Source organism: Lipophrys pholis (genome assembly GCF_963383615.2).
Source record: "Lipophrys pholis genome assembly, chromosome: 20".
NCBI lineage: Eukaryota > Metazoa > Chordata > Actinopteri > Blenniiformes > Blenniidae > Lipophrys > Lipophrys pholis.
In genome coordinates this window covers 22,064,371-22,089,198 of record NC_137648.1, presented here as the reverse complement: position 1 = coordinate 22,089,198, position 24,828 = coordinate 22,064,371, and the positions used below count along the sequence as shown (strand labels likewise).

The 24,828-nt window shown below is 49.9% G+C and overlaps 3 protein-coding genes across 7 annotated transcripts; 2 read left to right on the top strand and 1 right to left on the bottom strand.

Moving 5' to 3' along the window:
• The first annotated feature begins 252 nt into the window (after positions 1-252).
• On the top strand, positions 253-7,351 carry lrrc31 (leucine rich repeat containing 31). 4 transcript variants are annotated; one of them, XM_080489234.1, is made up of 11 exons: positions 253-330; positions 823-1,110; positions 2,538-2,681; positions 2,800-2,937; positions 3,008-3,175; positions 3,253-3,417; positions 3,739-3,921; positions 4,002-4,169; positions 4,248-4,412; positions 6,210-6,365; positions 6,494-7,199. In XM_080489234.1, the coding sequence occupies exons 2-11, from the start codon at positions 1,098-1,100 to the stop codon at positions 6,853-6,855; spliced, it is 1,662 nt and encodes a 553-aa protein (XP_080345360.1). In that variant the 5' UTR covers positions 253-330; positions 823-1,097; the 3' UTR covers positions 6,856-7,199. The 4 variants fall into 4 exon arrangements, with proteins under 4 accessions (XP_080345360.1, XP_080345359.1, XP_080345362.1 ...); XM_080489233.1 differs by having other exon boundaries at positions 272-330; positions 2,535-2,681; positions 6,494-7,351; XM_080489236.1 differs by lacking the exon at positions 4,248-4,412 and having other exon boundaries at positions 289-330.
• On the bottom strand, positions 7,052-10,621 carry LOC308125476 (epithelial-stromal interaction protein 1). Of its 2 annotated transcripts, none has more exons than XM_080489248.1 (5): positions 10,004-10,610; positions 7,995-8,053; positions 7,845-7,928; positions 7,684-7,763; positions 7,052-7,540 (listed from the first exon to the last, which is right to left on the bottom strand). In XM_080489248.1, the coding sequence occupies exons 1-5, from the start codon at positions 10,435-10,437 to the stop codon at positions 7,496-7,498; spliced, it is 702 nt and encodes a 233-aa protein (XP_080345374.1). In that variant the 5' UTR covers positions 10,438-10,610; the 3' UTR covers positions 7,052-7,495. The 2 variants fall into 2 exon arrangements, with proteins under 2 accessions (XP_080345374.1, XP_080345375.1); XM_080489249.1 differs by having other exon boundaries at positions 7,397-7,540; positions 9,437-10,621.
• Positions 10,622-11,841: 1,220 nt separating this feature from the next.
• Positions 11,842-24,819, top strand: LOC308125937 (polyhomeotic homolog 3). Its single transcript, XM_080489981.1, has 12 exons — positions 11,842-11,982; positions 15,491-16,030; positions 16,498-16,635; positions 16,847-16,936; positions 17,118-17,322; positions 17,625-18,755; positions 20,528-20,811; positions 21,111-21,276; positions 21,477-21,594; positions 21,768-21,888; positions 22,146-22,461; positions 23,928-24,819. Exons 2-12 carry the CDS (start codon positions 15,497-15,499, stop codon positions 24,080-24,082), a joined length of 3,258 nt encoding a protein of 1,085 aa, XP_080346107.1. The 5' UTR covers positions 11,842-11,982; positions 15,491-15,496; the 3' UTR covers positions 24,083-24,819.
• Positions 24,820-24,828: the final 9 nt, after the last annotated feature.

Below are 24,828 nucleotides of genomic sequence, written 5' to 3'. Positions count from 1 at the left end.
ACTCTTTAATCTCTGTACGATGGATGAACCAACAGTCCTGAGCTGCAGTTCTCTGGTTCCACATGAATCGTTTCAGTCACTCACATTAAAGCACCTGAAGGTTCCTTCACCTTCACTCTGTTTCCACGACAACGATTCAAGACAAAACATCGTTTCTTTCAGAAACGTTTCATGTAAACTTGTTTCAGTTTCACATCCTGATGAAACTCGAGGCGCCGGTCACTTCTGCTGCGTCGGCCAAAATGAAGAGACGCTTTTCTCTGGAGGAGGAAGAGGAGGAGGACGAGGAGGAATCGGTCGGAAGCTCCAACACACTCATGGCTTTAAAAGGTTAAATCTGTTTGATAAAAATTTGTGATCAGAACCGAGGTTGAAGATTTAAAGCAGTGAAAATAGAATAATGTTGGAATAAACTTGGAAATGATCCGGTTAAATGTGTTCGGTTTCTCCGTTTCCATGGAGACGAGTCGAGTCTTCAAAGAGTTCAGGTCCAGTCAACTCAAACTACCATTTTCAGATTTCAGTTGAACTCATCGCCGGTTCTACTGGGTCTGGGACCGGACCAGAACCTCTAGGGGACCGGACCAGAACCTCTAGTGGACCCGTTTTGGCCCGCGGGCCAGATGTTTAACCCCCTGGTGAACCTCATTGATTTAAAAGGTTTCCGTCAATCTGTGTTCTGAACTGGAGCGGATCTGAGCTCAGACTCAGATCGATCAATAATCAGATGTATCGATCATCAGCCTCGCTACCTGGTGGATTAAACTCCGTGTTGCTTGATTCCTGGAAGATTCATTCAGTCACACAATCATTTATTCACAGAACATGAACGTTGACTCAGGGCGGCGGCGGCGCGCTTCCGGGTTGATGCGCCTGACCAGCACGCGGCGTGACGTCACGCAGGTGTCAGCAGAGACCGAGGAGGTGATTCAGAAACGGGAGCAGCAGGAGGAGGAGCAGCAGCAGCAGGAGCAGCAGCAGCAGCAGCAGCAGGAGGAGCAGGAGGAGCAGCAGGAGCAGCAGGAGGAGCAGCAGGAGGAGCAGCAGGAGGAGCTCTATCTGCTGAGGTTTCTTTCTGGAGTTGATCTGAACCTCCCATGGACTCTGCAGGTAAGACCTGACCTGAGACACAAAACCTCCTCAGAACCTCACAGGGTTGGAAAAGTTCATCTTCTACATGAACTACTTTTTTTCACTCTGCAGGGTTAAAGTTAAAGTTCAGGATAAGGTTAAGTCCAGGGTTAAAATAAAACTTAAGGTTAAGTTCAGGGTTAAAGTTAATGTTCTGGATAAGGTTAAGTCCAGGGTTAGAGTAAAAGTTAAGGTTAAGTTCAGGGTTAAAGTTAATGTTCTGGATAAGGTTAAGTCCGGGGTTAAAATAAAACTTAAGGTTAAGTTCAGGGTTAAAGTTAATGTTCTGGTTAAGGTTAAGTTCAGGGTTAAAGTAAAATTTAAGGTTAAGTTCAGGGTTAAAGTTAATGTTCTGGATAAGGTTAAGGCCAGGGTTAAAGTAAAACTTAAGGTTAAAGTTAAGTCCAGGGTTAAAGTTCAGGTTAAGGTTAAGGCCAGGGTTAAAGTTAAAGTTCAGGTTAAGGTTAAGGCCAGGGTTAAAGTTAAAGTTCAGGTTAAGGTTAAGTCCAGGGTTAAAGTTCAGGTTAAGGTTAAGTCCAGGGTTGAAGTTCAGGTTAAGGTTAAGTCCAGGGTTAAAGTTCAGGTTAAGGTTAAATCCAGGGTTAAAGTTCAGGTTAAGGTTAAGTCCAGGGTTGAAGTTCAGGTTAAGGTTAAGTCCAGGGTTAAAGTTAAAGTTCAGGTTAAGGTTAAGGCCAGGGTTAAAGTTAAAGTTCAGGTTAAGGTTAAGTCCAGGGTTAAAGTTCAGGTTAAGGTTAAGTCCAGGGTTAAAGTTAAAGTTCAGGTTAAGGTTAAGGTTAAGTACAGGGTTAAAGTTCAGGTTAAGGTTAAGTCCAGGGTTGAAGTTCAGGTTAAGGTTAAGTCCAGGGTTAAAGTTAACGTTCAGGTTAAGGTTAAGTCCAGGGTTAAAGTTCAGGTTAAGGTTAAGGCCAGGGTTAAAGTAAAAGTTAAGGTTGAGTTCAGGGTTAAGGAAGTTTTTACATTTCAGTCATTTTGTAAAGCTGAAACTTGGAGTTGTATTTCAGTCCATCCTGAACAGGAAGTTGAAGAACCAGGCAGGTTCTACAAACGTAGAACAATAAAACCTTCAGTCAACCGGTAAAGTCCAGAAGAGTCGACATGATTCTAGTACCAACAAACAATCTGAGGCCTCAAGGTGCAAAATGTTTCAACAGTATTTATCTTTCCACAAACGTCACCTCTTCATTTGTGGTCAAAATATTTTGTGACTTTTTCACCCAAAGAAAATTAAAGGTGAAAAACTTCCATCATTAAAGTGAAACAATCTGCCGATGAGGAAGTAAAAACTAAACAATAAGAGTCACAGTCCGAGGTTAACGTCAGCACTACGACGAGACGCCCGTGGTTCCCGGTACCGACACTAACCGCTGCCTCTCATTGGTCAGAAGGTCCGAGGGGGCGGGGCAGCGTGCGGCGCTCCCCTCTGGACGTCATCATGAGTCAGATCCGCAGGAAGTGCTCGACGTCAGACAGGAAGCCGCCGGAGCGTTTCCTGTCCCGGAACTCTGAGAGGAGCGGAATCCCCGAGGACGGTGTGTGTGTGTGTGTGTGTGTGTGTGTGTGTGTGTGTGTGTGTGTGTGTGTGTGTGTGTGTGTGTGTGTGTGTGTGTGTGTGTGTGTGTGTGTGTGACGTGTGTGTTTGTGTTGCAGGCCTGGCGCCGGAGGCGGGGCATCAGGTCGGTTGGGGTCAGGTGTGTGTTTTCCTGCAGAAACTCAGGAAGGACGTCGACAGTCGAAGTCTCAGTTTGTCTCATTGTGACATCACAGCGACAGAACTGCTGGAACTTGGTATACACACACACACACACACACACACACACACACACACAAACAAACAGTGTGGGTGTGTGTGTGTCAGCCCTCCTCCTGCAGTTCCTCCCTCAGCTGGAGGACCTTAATCTCTCCTGGAACGAGCTGATTGGTGGAAGTCTGACGGCGTTGACCTCTCACCTCCACCATGTGGGCGGAGTCAGGACACTGAGGCTCTGCAGCTGCAGGCTGAACCCCGCCGACGTCTCTGCTCTGGGTGAGGCCCTCTTGACCTCCATCCAGCTGACCTCCAGCTGACCTCCAGCTGACCTGGTGTGTGTCTCGTGTCTGCAGGCGACTCTCTCTGCGGCGTTCCGTTCCTTGAGGTCCTGAATTTGTCCTGGAATAGCGGCGTTGGTGGCGGAGCACTGCAAAGCCTGCTGGGTAAACTCCACCCACCACTGAGGGAGCTCCACCTCGTGGCGTGTCAGCTGACTGCAGCCGACGCTGCAGCACTCGGTTGGTTTCTATTGCTGAGATTATCTGAAATTGCATCAGCAACTGGAGGAAGATGCTCTATAATCTGATGTTAGAGGAGGAAGATGCTCTATAATCTGATGTTAGAGGAGGAAGATACTCTATAATCTGGATGTTAGAGGAGGAAGATGCTCTATAATCTGGATTATATCTGAAGTTACATGAAGTGACAGATAACAGTAGTTACTCTGTAGTTACTCTGTAGTTACTCTGTACTGTGTGAGCACACAGACCAGAGTAACTGTAACAAAGGTAGTAACTTGACAGCAGTAGTCAGCTCCAGGTGGGTACTCTGTCTTCCAGGTGGGATTATGTCGGCTCTGCCCCAGCTCCTCCTGCTGGACGTGTCCTGTAATCCTCAGCTCACCCCGGAATCAAACCCGGGCGCCATGACGGAGCTTGCTGCCGCCCTGGCTCACTGCCCCGTCCTCAGCGTGCTGCGTCTGCAGGACTGCGGTCTGAGCGGGGAGCAGCTGCAGGCTCTGGGTATGCAGACTCCGCCCCCGTGGACAGACTCCGCCCCCCTGGCTGAAGCTACCCTGTTTGACTAGTCCCTGGTTCTGCAGGTGCGTCGCTGCTCCGCCTCCCCAGCCTGCAGCAGCTGGATCTGTCCTGTAACAAGCGTCTGTCTGGAGCGCTGAGCCGCCTCACCCCTCACCTGTCTCACCTGGAGAGCCTGGAGAGCCTGGACCTCCACCTGTGCAGCCTGACGGAGGACGACCTGCAGGCCCTGAGTGAGTGCACACACACACACACACACACACACACACACCCGTACCTGGAGCGTTACCTGATAGCTCCGCCCCCTCCAGTCCAGGTGCTGCCTGCTCTGAGCGCGCTCACTGAGCTCGATGTCTCGTCCAATCAGGAGGCAGGAGGCGTGCTCTGCCCGCTGGTCTCCGCCCTCCACCGAACACACCTGAGACGCCTGCCGCTCAACAACTGCAGCCTGAACCAGGGGTCCCTCACCGCGCTGAGTACACACTCACACACACACTCACACACACACACACACACACACACACACACACACACACACACACACACACACCCCTCACAGTAAGGTGATCAGTTAGGGCCCGCTTGTTCAAAACTGGGTTAACTTTAACCAGGTGTTATCTTGACGTTAAAGTTAACGCTCCTCCGGACCGCCGCTAACTTTTACCAGTGGTTAACTCTCACCATGGCGTTCACTGGCAGCGCTGCGTTCATGATACCAGTTCAACAAAGGAAGGACAGGGTGGAGCGAGGACTGAACTCTGATAGAAGTTAATACTCTAATGAAGAGCTACGCCTCTACGGAGCCCCGGAGTGGCCATGGAAAAAAAATTTAAATACATATTTATATATATATATATATATAAATAAAAGGCGTAGAAATTAGATAATTAACCTCAGATTAATAACTGGAGACACGGAGTTACTATCTCCTTCCCTCGTATTATATTTTTTCACCAATGTCGCCTCCATCCCGTCATATTTGCTGTTCTGGAGCTTTGAGATCAAAAACTGTGGAGCACATTAGATGTTGGTGTTTTCTAACTAAAGCAGTGAAATACAGACGTGTTAAACTCACCTTGGTCCAAAAAGAGAAGATCGAATTCTCAGCAGCTCCGAATCATGTTTCCCCTCTTTATCATAAATAAATGAGCTCGGGGTTTATTTACCAACATTTCAGCTTTACGTAGTGAATTTCTGCTCCTTTCACTTTATTTCTGGATCAAAAGCTTCAACATGGAGGAACGGAGGTGTAGAATGATAGAACGCTGCTCGACAACCGTTTCCATGGCAACCTATGTAAACACTGATTAAAGTTCTCTTTCACATGAAGCCATTAAAAGGCTCATTTTATGTCTAAAGAAATCCAAGCTTTCATTTCCAGTAGTTTGTAGTTTGTTTAGTAGTTTCTGATGAACCAAACAGTTTGTTCTTTATAAAGAAGTTCTGTGGAGCGTCTCATAGCGGAGCGCCCCCTGCTGCCTCATACAGACCTCTCCCTTCGTGAATCTCGCGGCCAGAGATTAAATGATCTCGTTCCCTCGCTTTATTAATTTGAGGTAACGACTTATTCTCTCGTTCCCACATGTTAATATTATTTGTCTCTATGGCCACTCAGTCCACTTTCTAGATCGTCCTCTCTGGTCAAATTAAAAAAAGAAGAGGCAACATGATGCGTCATCCGATCATCTCAGCTCAGTTTTCATCTTCTACTTTAATATCCTGGCAGCAGCGTAGTTTGTCATGTTTTATGGGAGTTTAATAGAGCAGATAAAAACACTGCGCTGCCTCCGCCACAATGCTTAAGACAAAACACGGAAGCACGGAGACTTGAAAGTGGGCGGAGCCTTGGGCGGAGCCTTGGGCGGAGCCTTGGGCGGAGCCTTGGGCGGAGCGGCGTCAGGGACGCTAACCACTGTTGTTAACCTCACTGTTAACTTTGACGGTGACGTTAACTAACGGGATGACTGACCATGTTTTAAACAACGCATATTTAATGGTCGTTTAGCTAACAGCGGGTTAAGGATTTAACTGGTGGTTAGGGTTTAACCAGTGGTTAATATAACCCAGATTTGAACAACCGGGCCTTGATCTGTTTAGATATCGGTTCTATTGATCAGGACTTTTAAAAAGTCCTCAAACATTCAACAGTTTAGAGAAGGTCACCTGAAGGTCACCTGAAGGTCAGAGAGGATTTTAGAGTCAAGATCTTTCACCGCAAAGACTGAGATCAACAACTTTATGAGAAGAATACAACCCCCCCCTCTCTCTCCCAGCCTTGCTCGCCCCCTCCCTGCTCAGTGTGGATGTGTCATGGAGTAAGGTGGTCGGAGGTCGGTTGGCGTTGCTGCTTGATGCTCTGCAGCCGTCAGTCATTGTGGAGCTCCGCCTCAGCAGCTGTGACCTCACTACTGATGACCTGCACCACCTGGGTAACACACACACACACACACACACACACACACACACACACACACACACACACACACACACACACACACACACACACACACACACACCCCTGCATCTGATGTGTGTGTGTGTGTGTGTGTGTGTGTAGCGGCGGCGTGCCAGCGTGGCTGCCTGTCTTCCGTCCGGCTGCTGGACCTGTCCTACAACGGCTCGGCGAGCGGCGCTGGCTGGGCCGCCCTCTTCTCGGCGGGGGGGCTGGGCTCGCTGGAGGACCTGGACATCAGCCTGCGACCTTTGACCTGGGCGCCCTGCTCGGCCTGGCTGTCGCCGCTTCTCGCCGCTCTGCCAGGGATGGCGGTGCTGTCCCAGCTGGCGGCGCGGCGCTGGACCGCCAGCGCTCAGGAGCGGCAGCGTCTGCAGCACTGCCTGAGGAGGCGGAGGATCCTGCTGGAGTGGGACCCCGACAGGAAGGAGCCCAAGGGGGGTGGGGAGGAGCCCAAGGGGGATTGACCAGCCAGCTGTGATTCATATGTTCATCCTTTCATCTGTTCATACGTTCATCCTTTCATCTGTTTATTTGTTCATCCTTTCATCTGTTCATACGTTCATCCTTTCATCCAGCCTGCAGCAGTAATTCACCTCATACGTTCCCTTCATTGTTGAACTTTCTTCTTCAAATCAAACTTTCTCTCTCTGATCTTCTTTCAGTTTACTGCTTTTATTTCATCCACATTAAAGCTGCAGCAGGTGAAGTGGGAGTAATACCTCTCCTGTCCACTGGGTGGTAGCAGCAGCCCATCAGTCATTCATGTTCTGCTGAGCATCAACCAATAAAAGTGTGTGCTGTTCCACCTATGTCTGTTTCAGTCTGAGTAGAGAGCGGCAACGAGGGACGCACCGAGACCGATACCGATACCGATACCAATACCAGTACCGATACCAATACCAGTACTGATACCAATCAAACGCTGAATTTTCATCCAAACAATAAACGTGTGACGCTGTGCGTCGAGTAATTTTCTGTCTTAAAATCATCACAAAGTGACGTTTTGAAAAGTTTGTTTATTCTGCTTAACGTCGATGAAAACAAACGAGCTCAACACGTTTCACTGATTGGCCACAGGATTGGTTCACGACCCTGACAAGACGCTCAGCGGGTCACGACCGACACGTCCTCCAGCAGCAGCTTCCTCATCTGAAACCACAGAGGTCAAACGTCAGGAGGCTTGCTGGGCTCCCAAACAGGAAGTGACCTCACAGGAAACCGTGAGCTCAGTTCACAGATGTTCTACAGCTGTGAGGACGAGAACTCTGCCAATTAGAATCAGAGACCCGAACCGGTTTCAGCAGCTTCCTCTTGGCCTGCAGCATTTCCTGCTGCTGCTTCAGCCGCACCTCCTCCAGACTCATGCAGCCGCCTGCCACAAACAAACAAACAGTCAGGGGCGTGGCTAAACGCTGCGGAGGACAGATTCCCAGCGGGTCCCTGAACGCCTCACCGACACTGCTGGGGTTAATGGACACGAAGGCCGTCGCTCTGCTGAGCCGCAGCTCCTCCAACGCAGCAAGCTCCGCCTCCGCCTCTGCACAGCCAATCACACGTCACAACAACAACAACAACAAGGAGCAATGGTGTGTCAGTGACTCACGCCTCTGGATCTCTCGCCTCTTCTTGGGGTTTGGGGGGATGACAGTGAACGCTTTGTGACTGAAACACAAAGACAAATGAAACATGAAGCCCTGTTACCGTGGCAACGCCATTTCAGAATGAATTTGTCCGATCGTTCACACGAGGCAGCGTTTTATGAGCCTGAAAATGTTTTTCTTTAAACGTTCCAGTTTGGAGAAAAAACATTGCCTCGGCTTTGACCTGTGGACGGACAACATGCATATTAGCTGAACGTCATGGCCCCGCCTCTTGACTTATAACCCCGCCTCTTGACCTATCGCCCCGCCTCTCGACCGATAACCCCGCCTCTTGACCTATAACCCCCCCCTCTCGACCTATAACCCCCCTCTCGACCTATAGCCCCTCCTCTCGACCTATAACCCCTCCTCTCGACCGATAACTCCGCCTCTTGACCTATAACCCCGCCTCTTGACCTATAACCCCCCCCTCTCGACCTATAACCCCCCTCTCGACCTATAGCCCCTCCTCTCGACCTATAACCCCGAGTCTCAACCTATAACCCCGCCTCTCAACCTATAACCCCGCCTCTCGACCGATAACCCCGCCTCTTGACCTATAACCTCATTTCCCGGCCTATAACCCCGCCTCTTGACCTATAACCCTGCCTCTTGACCTATAACCCCGCCTCTTGACTTATAACCCGCCTCTCAACCTTTAACCCCGCCTCTTGACCTATAACCTATTTTCCCGACCTATAACCCCGCCTCTTGACCTATAACCCCGCCTCTTGATTTATAACCCGCCTCTCAACCTTTAACCGCGCCTCTTGACCTATAACCTCATTTCCCGACCTATAACCCCACCTCTTGACCTATAACCCCCCCTCTCGACCTATAACCCCTCCTCTTGACCTATAACCCCGCCTCTCGACCTATAACCTCTCCTCTCGACTTATAACCCCGCCTCTTGACCTATCGCCTCGCCTCTCAACCTATAACCCCACCTCTTGACCTATAACCCCGCCTCTTGACCAATAACCCCACCTCTTGACCTATAACCCCGCCTCTCAACCCTTTAACCCCGCCTCTTGACCTATAACCCCGCCTCTTGACCTATAACCCCACCTCTCGACCTATAGGACAGAAGAGAACAGGTCAGATCTAAAGCGCTGAGGATTAACTGCAGCAGATGGTCTCAACCAGGTGAAGCCTAACGACTACAGGCTCCGCCTCCAGAAACAGGTCCTGATCTGAGTGTGAAATGAGGTCAGAGGCCAGTTGATGATCTCTGATCAGTCAAAACATTACAACCGAGCCAAACACCGAAAGAAATTTCCAGTTTTGTTCCACAAAGTTTCTCCTGACGTGACTCATTTTAGGCTCCGTTTCCACGGCAAAGCTTCAACTTTTCAAAACATTGGCCGTTTTCCAATTCTTAGAATGCCAGTGCGTACTCGCATACCTCATGAGTAACTACTAGCAGGGCGTCCTCAGAAGTGTGGCTCTCCTCCGGCATCTCTTGCCAAATGCATTCTGGGTAATTGGTATTCCCAAGCCTACACATTTCCGGTGGTTCCTCGATAAAGTGGGCGGAGCGAGAATACATCCCGGCCTAAGAATTGGAAAAGTACTTGGTCTCCCACTGATGACGTTTCACGGGTACATGAGAACATAAGTATGGACAGTATGGGTACTGGAAAACGGCCCTTGTTTCCAGAGTCTCCGAGCTCTGTTGTCGTGGAAACAGGAACCAAACACTAGGAAACTTTAGTTTTCACTTGAAATTGTTGTGAACCCCAAAGCCTCAGACTCTCCTGGACCCCCCTGGACCTCCGGACCCCCTCTGGACCTCTGGTTGGGAAAAAACTTAACTTGTGAAACTTTAATCTAAAAAGATTCAAGTTAAATTTAATTTAATCATTTTAATTGACTCCTAAACTCCGGATGGTTTTATTCTGAAAGTCGACATGCGACATCAATTTTGTTCAAGAAATTTAGTTTTTTTATTCTTCTAATGTTTGAATTCCACCTCTGCTCCGTCCTGACGCTCCTCCTCTGGACCGGCTCGGTTCCACCCAACCGGTCCTCCGTCCTGACCCTCCTCTGGTCCCTCTGGACCGGCTCGGTTCCGGTCCTCCTCCCGGGGGGGTTGGGAGCTGTGGAGGAGGACCGGGTTCTCCTGGGGTTCGCTCCCTGTACCTCCCTGCTGGTGGAGGTGGGGCGTCCCCGGTCTCGGTCTCGCGTGCAGCTCTGTGCGCGTGCTTTCCGCACAGCGGGGACTCTGAGCTGCGCGTCCCCGCCGAAGGCCGCTTTGACCCGGCCCGGTCTGTCCGGTCCGGTCCGCTCTGGTTTGGTTCTCTCCGGTCCGGACCGGTCCGGTCCGGCCCGCTGAGTTCGGATCCTCTCCGGAATTTTCCTTGGACCTTGAGCCGGTTCCGGTTCTCGAACTTTCTTTGCGGGCATTTGTATTATTTATTTCTCTTATTTATTTCCAGAATTCTGTTTCCGGTTCCGATCATTTTCTGCTCCGATTGAAGAATTGATTCGAAAATCTCGAACTTTTCGGTCCCTTTGATCCTGTTGCTATGGAGTTCGAACAAAACAACACGAGGGTCACGCGCGACGGGAACGAGCGCAATTTCCGCTCAGACTTTCTGAATAAAAGCTTGGTTACTTTATAGATGTAGGAGATAAACTTCGCAAAATAACTTAATTAATGCAAAAATCTTCCTTCAATCCTTTATTATTAGGATTATTATCATGATTATTATTATGATTATTATTATGATTATTATTCAATAATTTCCAACCGAGTACATCAGTTATTTTATTCTGAAAGAGCGTCTCTTCCTGTCTGACTGACTGACGTCTGAGTTTCATCCGATTACCAACACGTGACCTAAACACGGGGGGGGGGTGTCAGACGTTAACGTGACACTTGTTGGCGTTTGTTAATATATTAAATATATAGATATAACTATTGAGTTTATATAACGTGACAATGTGATTTATAATCGTACCAATTTTCATGAAATATATGAGCTTTCAATTTAAAATACACATTTTGGTGCTTTGCACATTTTCCTGCAGCCGGGTGACGAACATTCTGGGATGTTCTAAAAGGACAGAAAACAAAGTTTGAGGCGATGATGTTTGAGCTTCAGCTCGTGGTTTTTCTTCTTCAGGTCCAAACATTGAAGGTTTGGTCTCATTAAGTGTTGAAATGTTTTTCAAAGCATGAAAACAGATAAGTGGTAGTATATTTACACCCCCCCCCCCCCTCCCCTCCCACCTGCCTTGAACAGAGTGACAGGTATGAATAAAGATGTTGAACGATCTGAGTTTTTGATAATAACTTTATTAGTCCTGAAACATGGAGAAGTGAAGAAAAGACTTTCTTCACAATCAATAATCGAAAATCAATAATTAGTGAATGAAATGAAACACAAAATGTCTGTTTTTACTGTTTTAGGGAAACTGGAGCCTGATGATCCAGGTGATGTGATGCTGACCAGCTGACCCGGTCCAGGAGTCCCGCCGCGGAGCCGGGAGGTCAGACGGCGGCGGAGCGGCGGACCCGGTGGAGCACCGCGGGGAAACGGAGCCAGCGAACCCGGAACGGATTGAAACCGTAAAGAAAGTGCGACACACACAACAAACCCACGGTTACAGACCTACCGGATCCGTTACAGACCTACCGGATCCGTGACAGTCCTACCGGAGCCCCGTGACAGAGCTACCGGGGCTCGTTACACCGCAGCTGGAGCGGATCGTGGAGGCGGGGGAGGTGAGGACGGTGAAGGGGGGGTAACGTCTGGGGACGGTGACGCGCTGCTCACGGCGGCTCGTGCGCCGTCAGACGAGGAAGTGGAGCTGCTCTCACGCCCATTGCAGCCCGTCGACCCGCGGAAGCGGCCCGGACCGGCGACTCGCACACGGCGGACTGACGCGCAGCGGTCGGATGGAGCTCCGCGGGAGGACGCTGCAGCACCACGCCGAGCTGTGCAGGTAGGCGGGCGGCGGTGGCGTGCCGGTGCAGGCCTGCGAGCTCTCCGGCCTGCACGCGAAGCCACGGGCACGGCGGGACAGATGTCAGCATCTGTCCGTCCGTCCGCCGCGCGCGAACCGCCACCTGCCCGTGCAGGCAGTGCGGGAGCGCGAGGAGCTGTCAAGTCGCGGTCGTGCGCGCGCAGTTCGGTAACTTTAACGCAGCTGGGCAAACCCGTAAAGTGCGCACATGTTGATCCCGCAGCGGAATCAACCGATTAACCGACGAACCGACTCGTTCCAGTGTGTCAAAGCATCAGGACTCCGGAAGTGAAAGATTGATCTGGAAATAAAACACGTCAGATATTTGCTGATCGATCGGTTCGATCAACCGGAGACTCTGAAACTGATGTCACATTAAGACTTTACTCCTCAGTGGATCATCTAGTCCCTGTGGAACCTGCAGCATCACACACACACACACACACACACACACACACACACACACACACACACACACACACACACACACACACACACACACACACACACACACACACACACACCGGATTACGTGTGGCTGCTGCCGCTCTCCAGATGAAACTTAGTTTTACTTCCTGGTTGATAGAGAACATCTAGAGAACCTTCAATGTTCCACTGAGGAGCTCCTGGATGTTCTACAGATGTTGTGATGTTCGCCTGATGTTCTGCAGCAGGAGAACAGAAGCAGTATAGAGAGTCTCCAGGATCAATTCAGACATTCTGCAGTTCATGTGAAATAGTTTAGTTCTGATCTGTTTTGTCGTCGTTAGTTTGTTGCTCTGTAGTTTTTCTCTGAATCCTCAGACTTCCTGTCCAGTTCAGCTTGAGTTCCGATAATGTCATGATGGTGGTGGGGGGGGGGGGGGGGGTTTACGTCCATCTCAGAACAACCGAGGTACCTGGTTCTCGAAGGTTCTCCCTGGTTCTCCCTGGTTCTCCCAGGTCTCAAGCAGCCAAAATAACTAGATGCAACGATTTCAAATGAATAGTAAATCAGCACCAGTAGCATTAGCAGCAGCAGTAGCATTGGCAGCATTAGAAGTAGGAGTGCATTAGAATCAGCAGTAACATTTGCAGCAGCAGTTGCAGCAGTGGCAGCATTAGAAGCAGCAGCAGCATTATAATCATGTGGAGGCATTGCTCGGTTGGCAGAGCGGTCGGCTCCCAATCAGAAGGTTGCAGGTTTGATTCCATCTTTGCCTGCCTACATGCCAAAGTGTCCTTGGGCAAGACGGTGAACCCCAAACTGTCTGTGTGAATGCAGTGTGAGAGTGAGTGGTTGGTGGTGGTCAGAGGGGCCGATGGTGCAAAATGGCAGCCTTGCCCCCGTCAGTCTGCCCCAGGGCAGCTGTGGCTACATACATAGTTTACCACCATGGAGTATGGAGGGAGTGAATAATCCGATGTAAGGTGTTTCTGAATGTCCAGGAAAGTGCTCTATAAAATCAATGCATTATTATTATTAATCAGCAGTAGCATTAGCAGCATTAGAAGTAGCAATAGCAGTAGCAGCATCAGCAGCAGTAGCAGTATCAGTGTTTCCACTTGTCTACACCAGGGGTGTCAGACTCAGGTCCTGGAGGTGCAGCCCTGCATGTTTTCCAGGTCTCCCTGCTTCAATATTTTCTGTTGAACTCAGTGATGAACCATCAGGACATTCAGGTGTGTTGAAGAAGGGAGACGTGGAGAACATGCAGGGCTGTGGCCCTCCAGGACCTGAGTTTGACACCCCTGGTCTACATGGAGACGGGCCTCAGGTGTTTTCGGAAAGTCTAATTTCCGCCCGTTTCCATGGAGATGGAAGCTGAGTGTCTTTCAACAGTTACTCTCGGTACCGTTGTCATGGAAACGGAAACCAAAACACAACAAAAGTTTTGTGTTTTCACTGGAAATCGTTGTCGTCTTAATGTATAAAAAAAATCCCTCCACAGAACTGGAACTTCTATTTATGGTTAATAGAAGAAAAGTAGAACAACCCTGGTTTCTCTTCAGCGCTGTAGCCAGGCTGACTAAACCTCACAGCTCTGTGGAAACTCGTATCCCTTTAACTCTGAGCAGGAATGACTTTAACTTCTTTAATGAATAAATTCTAACGAGTGGAGATCAAATCAAAGACTCACTGTCCAAGTGTAACCGGTGTGTCAGACTCTGCGTTGTGTTGTGAATCACTTTGGAGGCCGTCTTCGTTTAATCTGACGAGCAGCATGAATAAAATAATACATCCTCCGGTCAGTCGACTCCACACAAACATGTCCCGATGTAAATCAGATGAGACAGACATGTATTTAAGTTTTTCATAAGCATCTTAACGACAGGTTGAAGCAAGCCGGCAAACTCAAAAGTGCAACTAGTGCAGGTTAAAACAGAAATTCTGCCCCCTGACCTCAGAGTTCGGGGCTCCAGGCTGAATGTGGACGGGCAGGGTTGCACTATAATGAACGTAGGAGTACAAACTCAAGTTCCACATACTGACTTGTCAGGTATTAACTAAAACAAATAAATGAATAAAAAAAACGAAGGTTACTCAGATTTAGTCTAATTATAACAACAACTAATGTACAGAACGACTGATATATAATTGACCCTGTCACTTAAAGCTGCCACAGACCGATCAATAACATCTTCTGGAGTAGAACCTGATTCCACTTCTTGATTCTTCATGAATCAACAGTGTTGTTTGTTTTGAGTCTCTTCCTGTCCATCCTTCTCTCGGTTTCTCTTAGTCCTCCAGCAGCAGCAGCAGCAGCAGCAGCAGCAGCAGCAGCAGCAGCAGCAGCGTCGAGACCAAAGAAGAAACGTTTCCATCAGTTTTATTGACAATTCTTCAGTTCGGCGTCTCGTTGAACTGAAATGAAAGTGTAGAACAAATAAACAAGTTGAGATCAAACAAAAATCATGAACTTTGGATTCGTCACAGTTTCCTCCTTTTGCCCGAAACAACAGCTTAACACAATCGAGGCTTTGGTTCTACCGTGAAGATCAAGGTTCTTCACGAGGTTCTTCACAAGGTTAATAATAATAATACACATTCACTGCAGTGGTGCTAAGCTACGTTGTAGCCACAGCTGCCTGGGGCTGCTGACGGAGGCGTGGCTGCCATTTCGCACCAACGGCCCCTCTGACCACCACCCACATTTATGGACCTTTCATAAGGGGCAATGTGGGTAAAGTGCCTTGCCCAAGGACACAACGACAGTGACTTCACAAGGTTCTTCACAAGGTGCTTCATGCTCTGCTGCAGGATATAGATGTGAGACTATTGTTTAAGTTTTATTCAACTTCTCGTAGTTGACCTCCGACCTCTGACCTCTGACCCGGGTCAAGCTCTCCATCAGAACCGAACCAGCACGAAAGAAAAACTGGGAAATGAGGAAGTTTATGTCAAACAGATGAAGAAGAAACAAATAATTCTAAATAATATAAATGAATGTAGAAAATGTCCAAACCATGTCTATTAACCCCTCCCCCCCCCCCCTTTGTGTTCCAGTCTTGAATGATGGACCGGGACCCGGTCCAGCAGAGCCCATCAGAACCTGGCGAGTCCACCAATGGAACATCCTCTGACCCGCCCACGCCCCCCAACCCCCCCCGCCTCACCCCCAACCCCATGCTCCTGGACTCCCCCGCCCCCACGCTGACCCCCACCACATCCTCCCCTCCCCCTCCCCTCACCCCCGCTCCCTCTGTCTCTGTGACTCATGCTGTGAAGGCAGCGGCGGCGTCCCCCCACGTCCTCGTATCCGCCCCCCCAAAACTCACCTCCAATGCTGCCCCTGCCCTCCGGACATATTCCCGCCCCATCCTTCCCTCCCCTAAGACCACTCCCGCCACACAGCCCTGCCCCTCCCCCTCCCCCTCCATCACAGCCACCTCGGGCCCCTCCCTCCACTCTTCTTCTTCTTCTGCTGCAACATCACACACCAAGACCTCCACTGGTCTGACCAATGGGAGCACGAGGACTGTGTCCACGCCCACCTCCACGCCGATCACGCCATTCCACACGCCGGCGAGCCCCCCAGGCCGCCAGGTAAGGAGGCCGCTCTCCCATCTCGCTCTTCAGGAACAGTCAGACTGTAATCTCAGCATCCTGGTGAAACATGGCTGAGAGATGATTCAGGCAGTTTCATGAAGCTTCATGAAGCTTCATGAAGCTTCATGAAGCTTCCTTTGTCCTCCTGGAGCTTTACCACTGTTGTCCTCCACAGCGTTTGTTTCCTCTCAGCTGGATTTCATCTCAACATGTTCCTCATCCGGAGGTTCATGAACAAACACTTCCATTAATCACTGTTAGGTTCAGAAGGTTCTTCATGAGGCTTCAGTTTTAACAAGGTCTGATCAGAACCAGGACGGAACTCCTGAACTAGATAAAACAGTTGTTTACCTGTTTCACTGTACACACACACACACACACACACACACACACACACACACACACACACACACACACACACACACACACACACACACACACACACCCCTCCCCCTATGTTCCAGGTATGTCAGACTCTCCCTGTAGGATCACCTGCTCTGGTACGAGCCAATCAGAGTGCGCCGCCTGTCAGACCGAGGGTCTCCCAGCAGACCCTGCTCCTGGGGAAAGGTCAGGACCAGGTGCTGCTCCGAGCACAAATGGTACACACACACACACACACACACACACACACACACACACAAAAGGAGTTCATGACATGAAATCAAAACTTTAACTCGTAACCAAACAAATGCATTTTCAACTTTCACCTTTATGAGGAACCACAACAAAGAAAACTGCTCCACTTCCTCCTCTTCCTCCTCCTCCTCCTCCTCCTCCTCCTCCCTGTTTCTCCTCTTTCTCCCTCGACAGTTGATTCTTACGTCTGCTATGCGACCCACCCAGTCATCTTCCTCCTCCTCTTCCTTCTCCTCTCCTTCCTCTAACCCCGCCTCCTCTCAGGTGAGACGTTGCTCCTCCCACCTCCTCTTCTTCCACTTTAACATGTTGTTTACATTTTGTTGGATAATTAAACATTGTGAGAATCTGCGAGGCTGAAGAGCAGTACTACCTCTGCTGTGATTGGACAGCTGCTTGTTGGAGTGGGCGGAGCTTGATTGTGACTGTGTCTCCCTCCTTGCAGCTCCAGAGCCTCACCCTGAAGCCCCCGGCGGCGCTCACCATCCCTACCTCCCTCCGACTCAAGCGCCCTCTCTCCACCCCGCCCCCCCTCTCCTCCCGCCCCCACACCCCCCTCTTCCCCCCGCTCCGCCCCCGACCGCAACCTGGTGCCACGGCCCCCGAGAGCCCCACCACGCCCTGCCGGCACCTGGCCGTTCCCCCTCCAAGTAGGTCCTGGGTGGCATGGGGGGGGGGGTTATTAGCTTTAGCACTAACATGAGCATCAGCAATAATTAGATGAGCATTTACTGTAAGATTAGCATTAGCGGTAATATTAGCAATATCATTTACATTGCCATTAGCAGTTATGTTAGCATAAGCTGTTAACATTAACATTAAAAATGTACTGATTAGCATTAATGATATGCATTTGCATTAGCATTATCATTGACATCATCATTAGCAGTGACATTAACAGAACCAGACTGTTTGTCCGTCTGCTGATCAGTTGCTACTTCCTGTCCCTCAGCTCTGTACTCTCCGGTCCGAGCCGTTCCCCTCAGGCCCCGTCATCTCTCGCCGAACGGCCACAGGACGCCATCGCCATGGCAACCTGCTGCCCTCCAGCCCATCGCGCCCGCTGCGCCTCCTCCTGCCGCCCCCTCCAGTCAGGCCTCCTCCCCTGGCGCCCGCCCACTCGCCGGCGCCCGCACCGGTCCGTTGACTCCCGCCAAGCTGAGTCCCGGCCAATCGCAGTCTGGCTCGCTCTCAATGGCGGCCTCGCCTTTTGAACGCTCGCCATCTGCAGCGAGGCAGCTCCAAATCATCGCCCTCTCTTCAGGCCGCCAGACGCCAGCGCCGCCTGGCACATACGCCCACCGCACGCCAGCTCCAGAACCGCCGGAGCCGCCGGAGCCGCCCAGCCCTCCAAAGAGGACCCTGAGCGGCGAGGACGTCGCGCCACTTCCTGCAAACTGGTTGCAGCCAAAAGACACGCCTCCACTTCCGTCAGCGCCGTCTCCTCCCACCCTAAGAGGAGCCCTGGGGGTGAACCAGGGGGGAGGGGCAAGCTTGGAGGGCAGGGGGAGCCAGGGGGGAGGGAGAACGCTGGGGGGAGGGGGGAGCCAGGGTGGAGGGGGGGAGGAGAATCAGAGGACATGGACTGAGAGTGGAGAAGAGGAGGAGCAGATGGAGGTGACGGACGGGGGCCAGACTCAGAGAGGGAGGGGGGAAAGTGAGGTGGAGGAGGTTCCAATGGACCAGGAAGAGACCCAGACCTCGGATCCTGTCCTGGATACCATCAAAGACTCTGAAGGACCGTCTGTACCTCCGTCAGAGTCCATGGTCCAGAATCAGAAACCACCACCAGAGTCCATGGTCCAGAATCAGAAACCACCAGAGTCCATGGACCAGAGTCCAGCAGGATCCGCATCAGAGTCCATGGCTCAGACTGAGAAACCACCAGAATCCCTGTTTCAGAGTCAGAAACCACCAGAGTCCATGATCCAGAGACCACCAGAGTCCATGATCCAAAGACCACCAGAGTCCATGATCCAGAGACCACCAGAGTCCATGATCCAGAGACCACTGGAGCCTCACAAGGACCAGCAGTCTGGTGGTCCGGAGGACTTCAGCGGGAACATGTCGGACAATCAGTCAGGTAACAAACATCTAAACCATGACCCAGATCCAAACTGTACCACCACAAAACCAGGTCAAAAAAAGTTCTGCACTAGTCCGGGACCAGTTCTGCACTAGTCCAGAACTACTAAACCACTACAAAACTGAAAACTAATACTGAACCATAATAAAACTAGTATAAGGAACCAGTCTGGAACTGAACCAGGTGCTGTCACACCAGGATTATTCGGGACTCGGTTCACTTGGGAGGCGGAGCCGAGAATGTTCACCCCTTCATTTGGTTGGTTTGCGTTCACATTGACTTTAGCAGTGTTGTGCCTTAACGAGTTCAGTGAACGCTCGTTCGTGAACTCGTTCATATTTTGGGCGAACGTGAACAGAACGTTCTGTATTTCTGCCTGATGAACGTCACTGTGAGCGGCGCTCATTCTTGTGTTTGTGAGCGGCGCTCATTCTGGTGTTTGTGAGCGGCGCTCACAGTTCAGCGTTGTTTAAGAGGGTTGCCAGATTTCCATAGAGCCCTCCAGTTGAACACCCGATAAAGCTCACCGTAAACGGGCCTTAACATGTAGGAGGAAAACAGCCAATCTGGCAACCACATAGTCGCACCGCCGCAAACGTCATTAAAATGTGAAGCATCGCGGCAAAAACAAATAGAAGACAGCAGCTCTACCTCAGACTCTGCCTCCACGATTAATACTTCATCTTCGTATGAGTACCGTACTTTACGGATGATAAGCCGCTACTCTTTCTTTTCTACATGCTTTGAACCCTGCGGCAGATGAACTCGGCTTTTTAAGGGTTAACAAGCTTCATGTCGCTGATACTGGGTGATGCGTTCAGGTGCATCACGTAACTCCGACATTTCTTGTTCTGTTTTTCTTTTTTAAATTTGGTGGGTGCAGCTCATATTCAATAGTCCAGAAATCACGGTACATCAAGTGTAGGGGTGGGAAGCTGCAGCTGCTACTAGTGTGGACTGAATGGGTGGCAACAATGGAAAAATGCCAGTATTCTGAGGGTAATAGCTCGCAGCAACATATTGGCGAAAAAAAAAGAACTATGAACTAGTTCATTATTGGAACTGTGAATTTAGAACTATGAACTGAACTAGTTCACTTTAAAATTTGTGAACTGAACTTTGAACTAGTTCATATCGAAACTGAACTTTCCCAACACTGGACTTTAGTGACAGGCTGGAAAACGTCCCGCAGTTCCACCTGCTGCTGGTTTGGGGGCGCTGTGGCCTGAAACAAACTCTGACCAGAAAGGAAGTGAAGAAGAAACACGGCTCATTGATTGGTCCGGACCAAAAGAGGAAGTCCCGGCCCTTTAACCCGTGGTGGCTAGGCTAGTTAGCTTGTGGCTTATGGGTAGCTACAAACAACCGTGATATATAGTTTTCAGATCTGGTATAGATGAGTTTTCCTCTCTTCTTCCTCTCTACTTCCTCCTCTCTACTTCCTCCTCTACTTCGTCCTCTCTACTTCCTCCTCACTACCTCTTCCTCTCAACCATGTCCTCTCTACTTTGTCCTCACTACTGCTTCCTCTCGACTTCCTGTTTGACTTTTTTCTCTACTTTGTCCTCACTACTTCCTTTCTACTTCCTCCTTGACTTTTTTCTCTACTTCTTTCTATCTACTTCTTCCTCTCTACTTCCTCCTCTCTACTTCCTCCTCTCTACTTCCTCCCTCGTCTTCTACTTCTGGCTCAGCCCTCTGCAGGTGTTCTAACCAGGCTGTCTGCATTTCAAATAGTAATCTAATTACTTTCCATCTCCCCCCCCCAGCCCTGTCCAGCCTCTCCTCCCAGTCCCCCCCCTCCTCCCCCTTTGTCCTCCCACCAGCAGAAGCTCCGCCCCCCCTCCACCCCACTGACCTCTCGCAGCATCACGCCCGGAGAGCTGACAGAATGCCCGACGCCGAGCCTCCCAGCCAATCGGGGGATGAGTCTGAAAGCGTGGACCAATCAGTGAGCAGCCCCTGGGAAGCGGGGGCGTGGCCTGAGGGCCGGCAGGTGCTGACTCACCTGGTGGAGGGGTTCGTCATCCAGGAGGGGCTTCAGCCGTTTCCTGTACGTTTGAATCCACTTCCTGTACGTTTGAAGCCGTTTCCTGTACGTTTGAATCCGTTTCCTGTACGTTTGAATCCGCTTCCTGTACGTTTGAATCCGCTTCCTGTACGTTTGAATCCGCTTCCTGTACGTTTGAATCCGTTTCCTGTCCGTTTGAATCCGTTTCCTGTCCGTTTGAATCCGTTTCCTGTCCGTTTGAATCCGCTTCCTGCACGTTTGAGTGACAGTAGATGAAACATTAACGTTTCATGTGTGACTAACGATGTCTTTTCCTCGCTCCGACTTGTCGGGCGCTGCAGGTGAACCGGTCCTCGCTGCTCGTCCCTGAGCAGGTCACCAAGCCACCGGAGGTCAACGGGACCAACGGGGGGGTGGAGCTTCCCGTGGCGATCAGCCAGCGGCAGAGCGAGCGCTCCACGGACTCAGACGAGGAGGAGGGAGGAGAGCAGGACGAGCCGGGCAGCAGTAAGAGCTTCCAGAATGAATGAATGAATGAATCCACAATGTCTTCACATAATTCCAGAACCAATCAGATTGGTGTGTGTGTGTGTGTGTGTGTGTGTGTGTGTGTGTGTGTGTGTGTGTGTGTGTGTGTGTGTGTGTGTGTGTGTGTGTGTGTGTGTGTGTGTGTGTGTGTGTGTGTGTGTGCGCACTGCTCCATGCAGAGGGGGCGTCGGCCCACCGGGATCGAACCGTGCTCCACTGTCAGTTCTGTGGAAAAAGAGGCCACGCCCACAACTTCATGAGGTCAAAACGCTTCTGCTCAACGTCCTGCGCGCGAGGGTGAGTGATGTCACTTCCTGTCACTTTTTGCCTTAAATAAGTTCTGAATTATACTTTTATTTTCCTGTGCAGATAAATGAATGATGGATGGATGAATCATTGAATGGATGGATGACGGTTGGATGGATGTCTGCTGTCACTGATGAACGACTTCCTGTGTCTTTTCCCGACAGGTTTAACGTTCGTCTGACGAAGCGTCTACGAGCTCTGAGCGCCGGCAGCCGCTCAGACCGACCGCGTCCCATCCTGAACCGTGCCGAGTCCGTCCCCGGGAAGCCTCTGCTGCTGCGGCTGGTAGGTAACATCTCACCAGCCGCTAACCTGCTGCTGACCAGCTGATAACCAGCTGATAACCACCTGCTGACCAGCTGATAACCTGCTGCTGACCAACCGCTAACCAGCTGATAACCTGCTGCTGACCAACCGCTAACCTGCTGCAGACCAGCTGATGACCTGCTGCTGACCAGCTGATAACCAGCTGCTAACCTGCTGATAACCAATTGATAACCTTTCATTGTGAAAAGAATGAGACATGATGTCACTTCCTGCAGCCTCGTGACCTCTGGAGTGCTGGTCGCCATGACAACGAGGTGAAGGAGAAGCCGGCGGAGAATGAGGAGGAGGAGGAGGATGAAGAGGAGGAGGAGCTAGGAGGGGGAGGCATGGAGGACGAGGAGGAGGACGACGACGGAGGAGAGGAGGATGCTGCCGTTGCCATGACAACCAGGATGGAGCACCGGGCAGCACACAGACCAAGAAGGGCATCGGCGCAGGCTGTTACCACGACAACGCCCACCAGCACATTTCAGCCCACCCCCTCACAGTGGAGCGTGGAGGAAGTAACGGCCTTCATACACACACTGCCAGGTACACACACACACACACACACACACACACACACACACACACACACACACACACACACACACACACACACACACACAGAACTTTTTGGAACAAAGTCCAAAAATGATGCGTTTTTTTACTTGAAAAGTCATGGAAATGCTAAACATTTCTGAAAAGAAGAAGCAAAAACGATGATTTCACTGGAGATGGAAAAGTTTTCAGATCAAAAACACAAACTATGTCGTGGAAACGTGAAACTTTTCGTAACTAAAACACTATGTTTTTATTGTAACCGTGGTTTTAGGCAGCCAGCCGTCCAGCCTCATTTAGACGGTCAATTTTCAGAAAAGACGGCCGATAAAGTATTGTTTGTATATTGTGTATATGTTTCTCAAAGCCTCTAAAATATGTGTATAATATCCATCGCGACTTGTCACCGTCTAATTTTGCTTAAATTCATATTCTTTCGCCAAAATATAGCGAATTATCAACTCAAGTAAACAACTGACTAACTTCTGGTTTGTGTTACGCCCAGTAACGAGCAACCTGATTGGTCAATTGATCCCATGTGGTAAAGACCTGTTGAAAGGCTGCCTCTGATTGGTTGGTAATTCTGTGACTCATCCTGATGCGTTCCAATGCTGAAGCAGAGAGGAGGAATTTGGAGGAATTTTCTTTCCACAACATTGAGGAATTCTATCTGCAGAATATCTATAGACCTACGATCGATCTAATTTTTCATTTCCAAGATGTTGACACACGTTTGTATAACTGTACATCATTCATACTTTTCACTGAAGAATAAAATATTCTTTGCTGTGAAAATGTTGATTTTGATATAAGTATTGACAATCATACTTGTTCCCTCAGCAGTTTAATTCAGTGTGACTGTGACGTAGTAAAGTCTTGGCACAGAGCTATAGGAGGCCTGCAGAGAACAAATAAGATTTAATATTCAATTAAAAACTAACAAGAGGAGAAAATAAACTATTTCACAGTTCAGAGTCTCCAGCTGCTCAGTTTAGGGTGCAGATAGAAGTAATGTGAAACTACAGGGGGAATAAACAAGTACATGTAGTGAGAGGAGACAGGTACAGGTACGGTACAGGGACAGGAACAAGTACAGGGACAAGTACAGGTATAGTTACGGGTACTAATTAAAACCATCACCAATGAAAAGAAGCTATTACCTTAAAAGAAAAAAAGAGAACTTTTTAACAAAGCAAGAAAAGATATTTGATGCATCAGCAAAAATGTCAGGGTAAAATCTACAACGTCACAACGTAGGATTTAGTCCACAATGTATTAGAATATACCATTTAAGGTTTCTCTCTGTCCTCTAGTTAATTTTTTGCGACTGTCCTGTGTCTCTCTGGGGTTCTTGTGGAACTCTGGGGGTTCTGGTGGAACTCTGGGGGTTCTGGTGGAACTCTGGGGGATCTGGTGGATCTCTGGAGATCCAGTGATGACGGCTGGTTGTGTTTCAGGCTGCAGCGACGTGGCCGAGGCCTTCAGGCTGCAGGAGATCGACGGTCAGGCTCTGCTGCTGCTCACCGAGGATCATCTGATGACCAGCATGAACATCAAGTTAGGCCCCGCCCTCAAGATCTGCGCCCACATCAACACGCTGAGGAACCTGTGAGGGGGGGGGGGGGGGATGATGAGGACCTGTGGGGGGGGGGATGATGAGGACCTGTGGGGGGTAACATGAAGAGGACCTGTGGGGGGGGGGGGTGATGAGGAACCTGTGGGGGCGGGACATGATAAGGAACCCGTGGGGGTGTAAACATGATGAAGAACCTGTGAGGGGGGAGGGGAACAAGATGAGAAACCTGGGGGGGGGGGGGGGGGTTATGATGAGGAACCTGAGCGGAGGGGGTCCAACAAGCTGAAGAACCATTGGGAGGCAACATGGAGGCAATAATGTGGATGAAGTGTAATTTATGAGATTATTGATGGAGGCGTGGCCTTTGCGGGGCTTCTGTCCTGTAGCGTGGGGGTGGGGGGCCGGGGGGGGGGGGGGGGGGGGGGGAGTTTGTATCTTTGTGTATATTTTCCATGTGGATGGAGAAGTTGTACATTTGAAGCTATTTCATGAAGGATTTTGAACATTTAATATATAAAATTTGTCTATTTAGATTTTTTAGCGTGTGATGTGAGACGGTGGATCCCGTATAGCCTCATATTAACCGTGTGTGTAGCAGGCGACAATAACCAAACGTAGACTTTGTACGTGATTCATGAAGCTTTCATGTTTTTATCACTATATTCTGGACAAAGATGAAAAAAAAACCGAAGGTCCGCTGTCTTTACCCGTCACTGTTTCTTCATCCTCATGTTTTTATGGCCTGTGACTTTAATAAAAGAAGGATGAATGAACGGATGAGT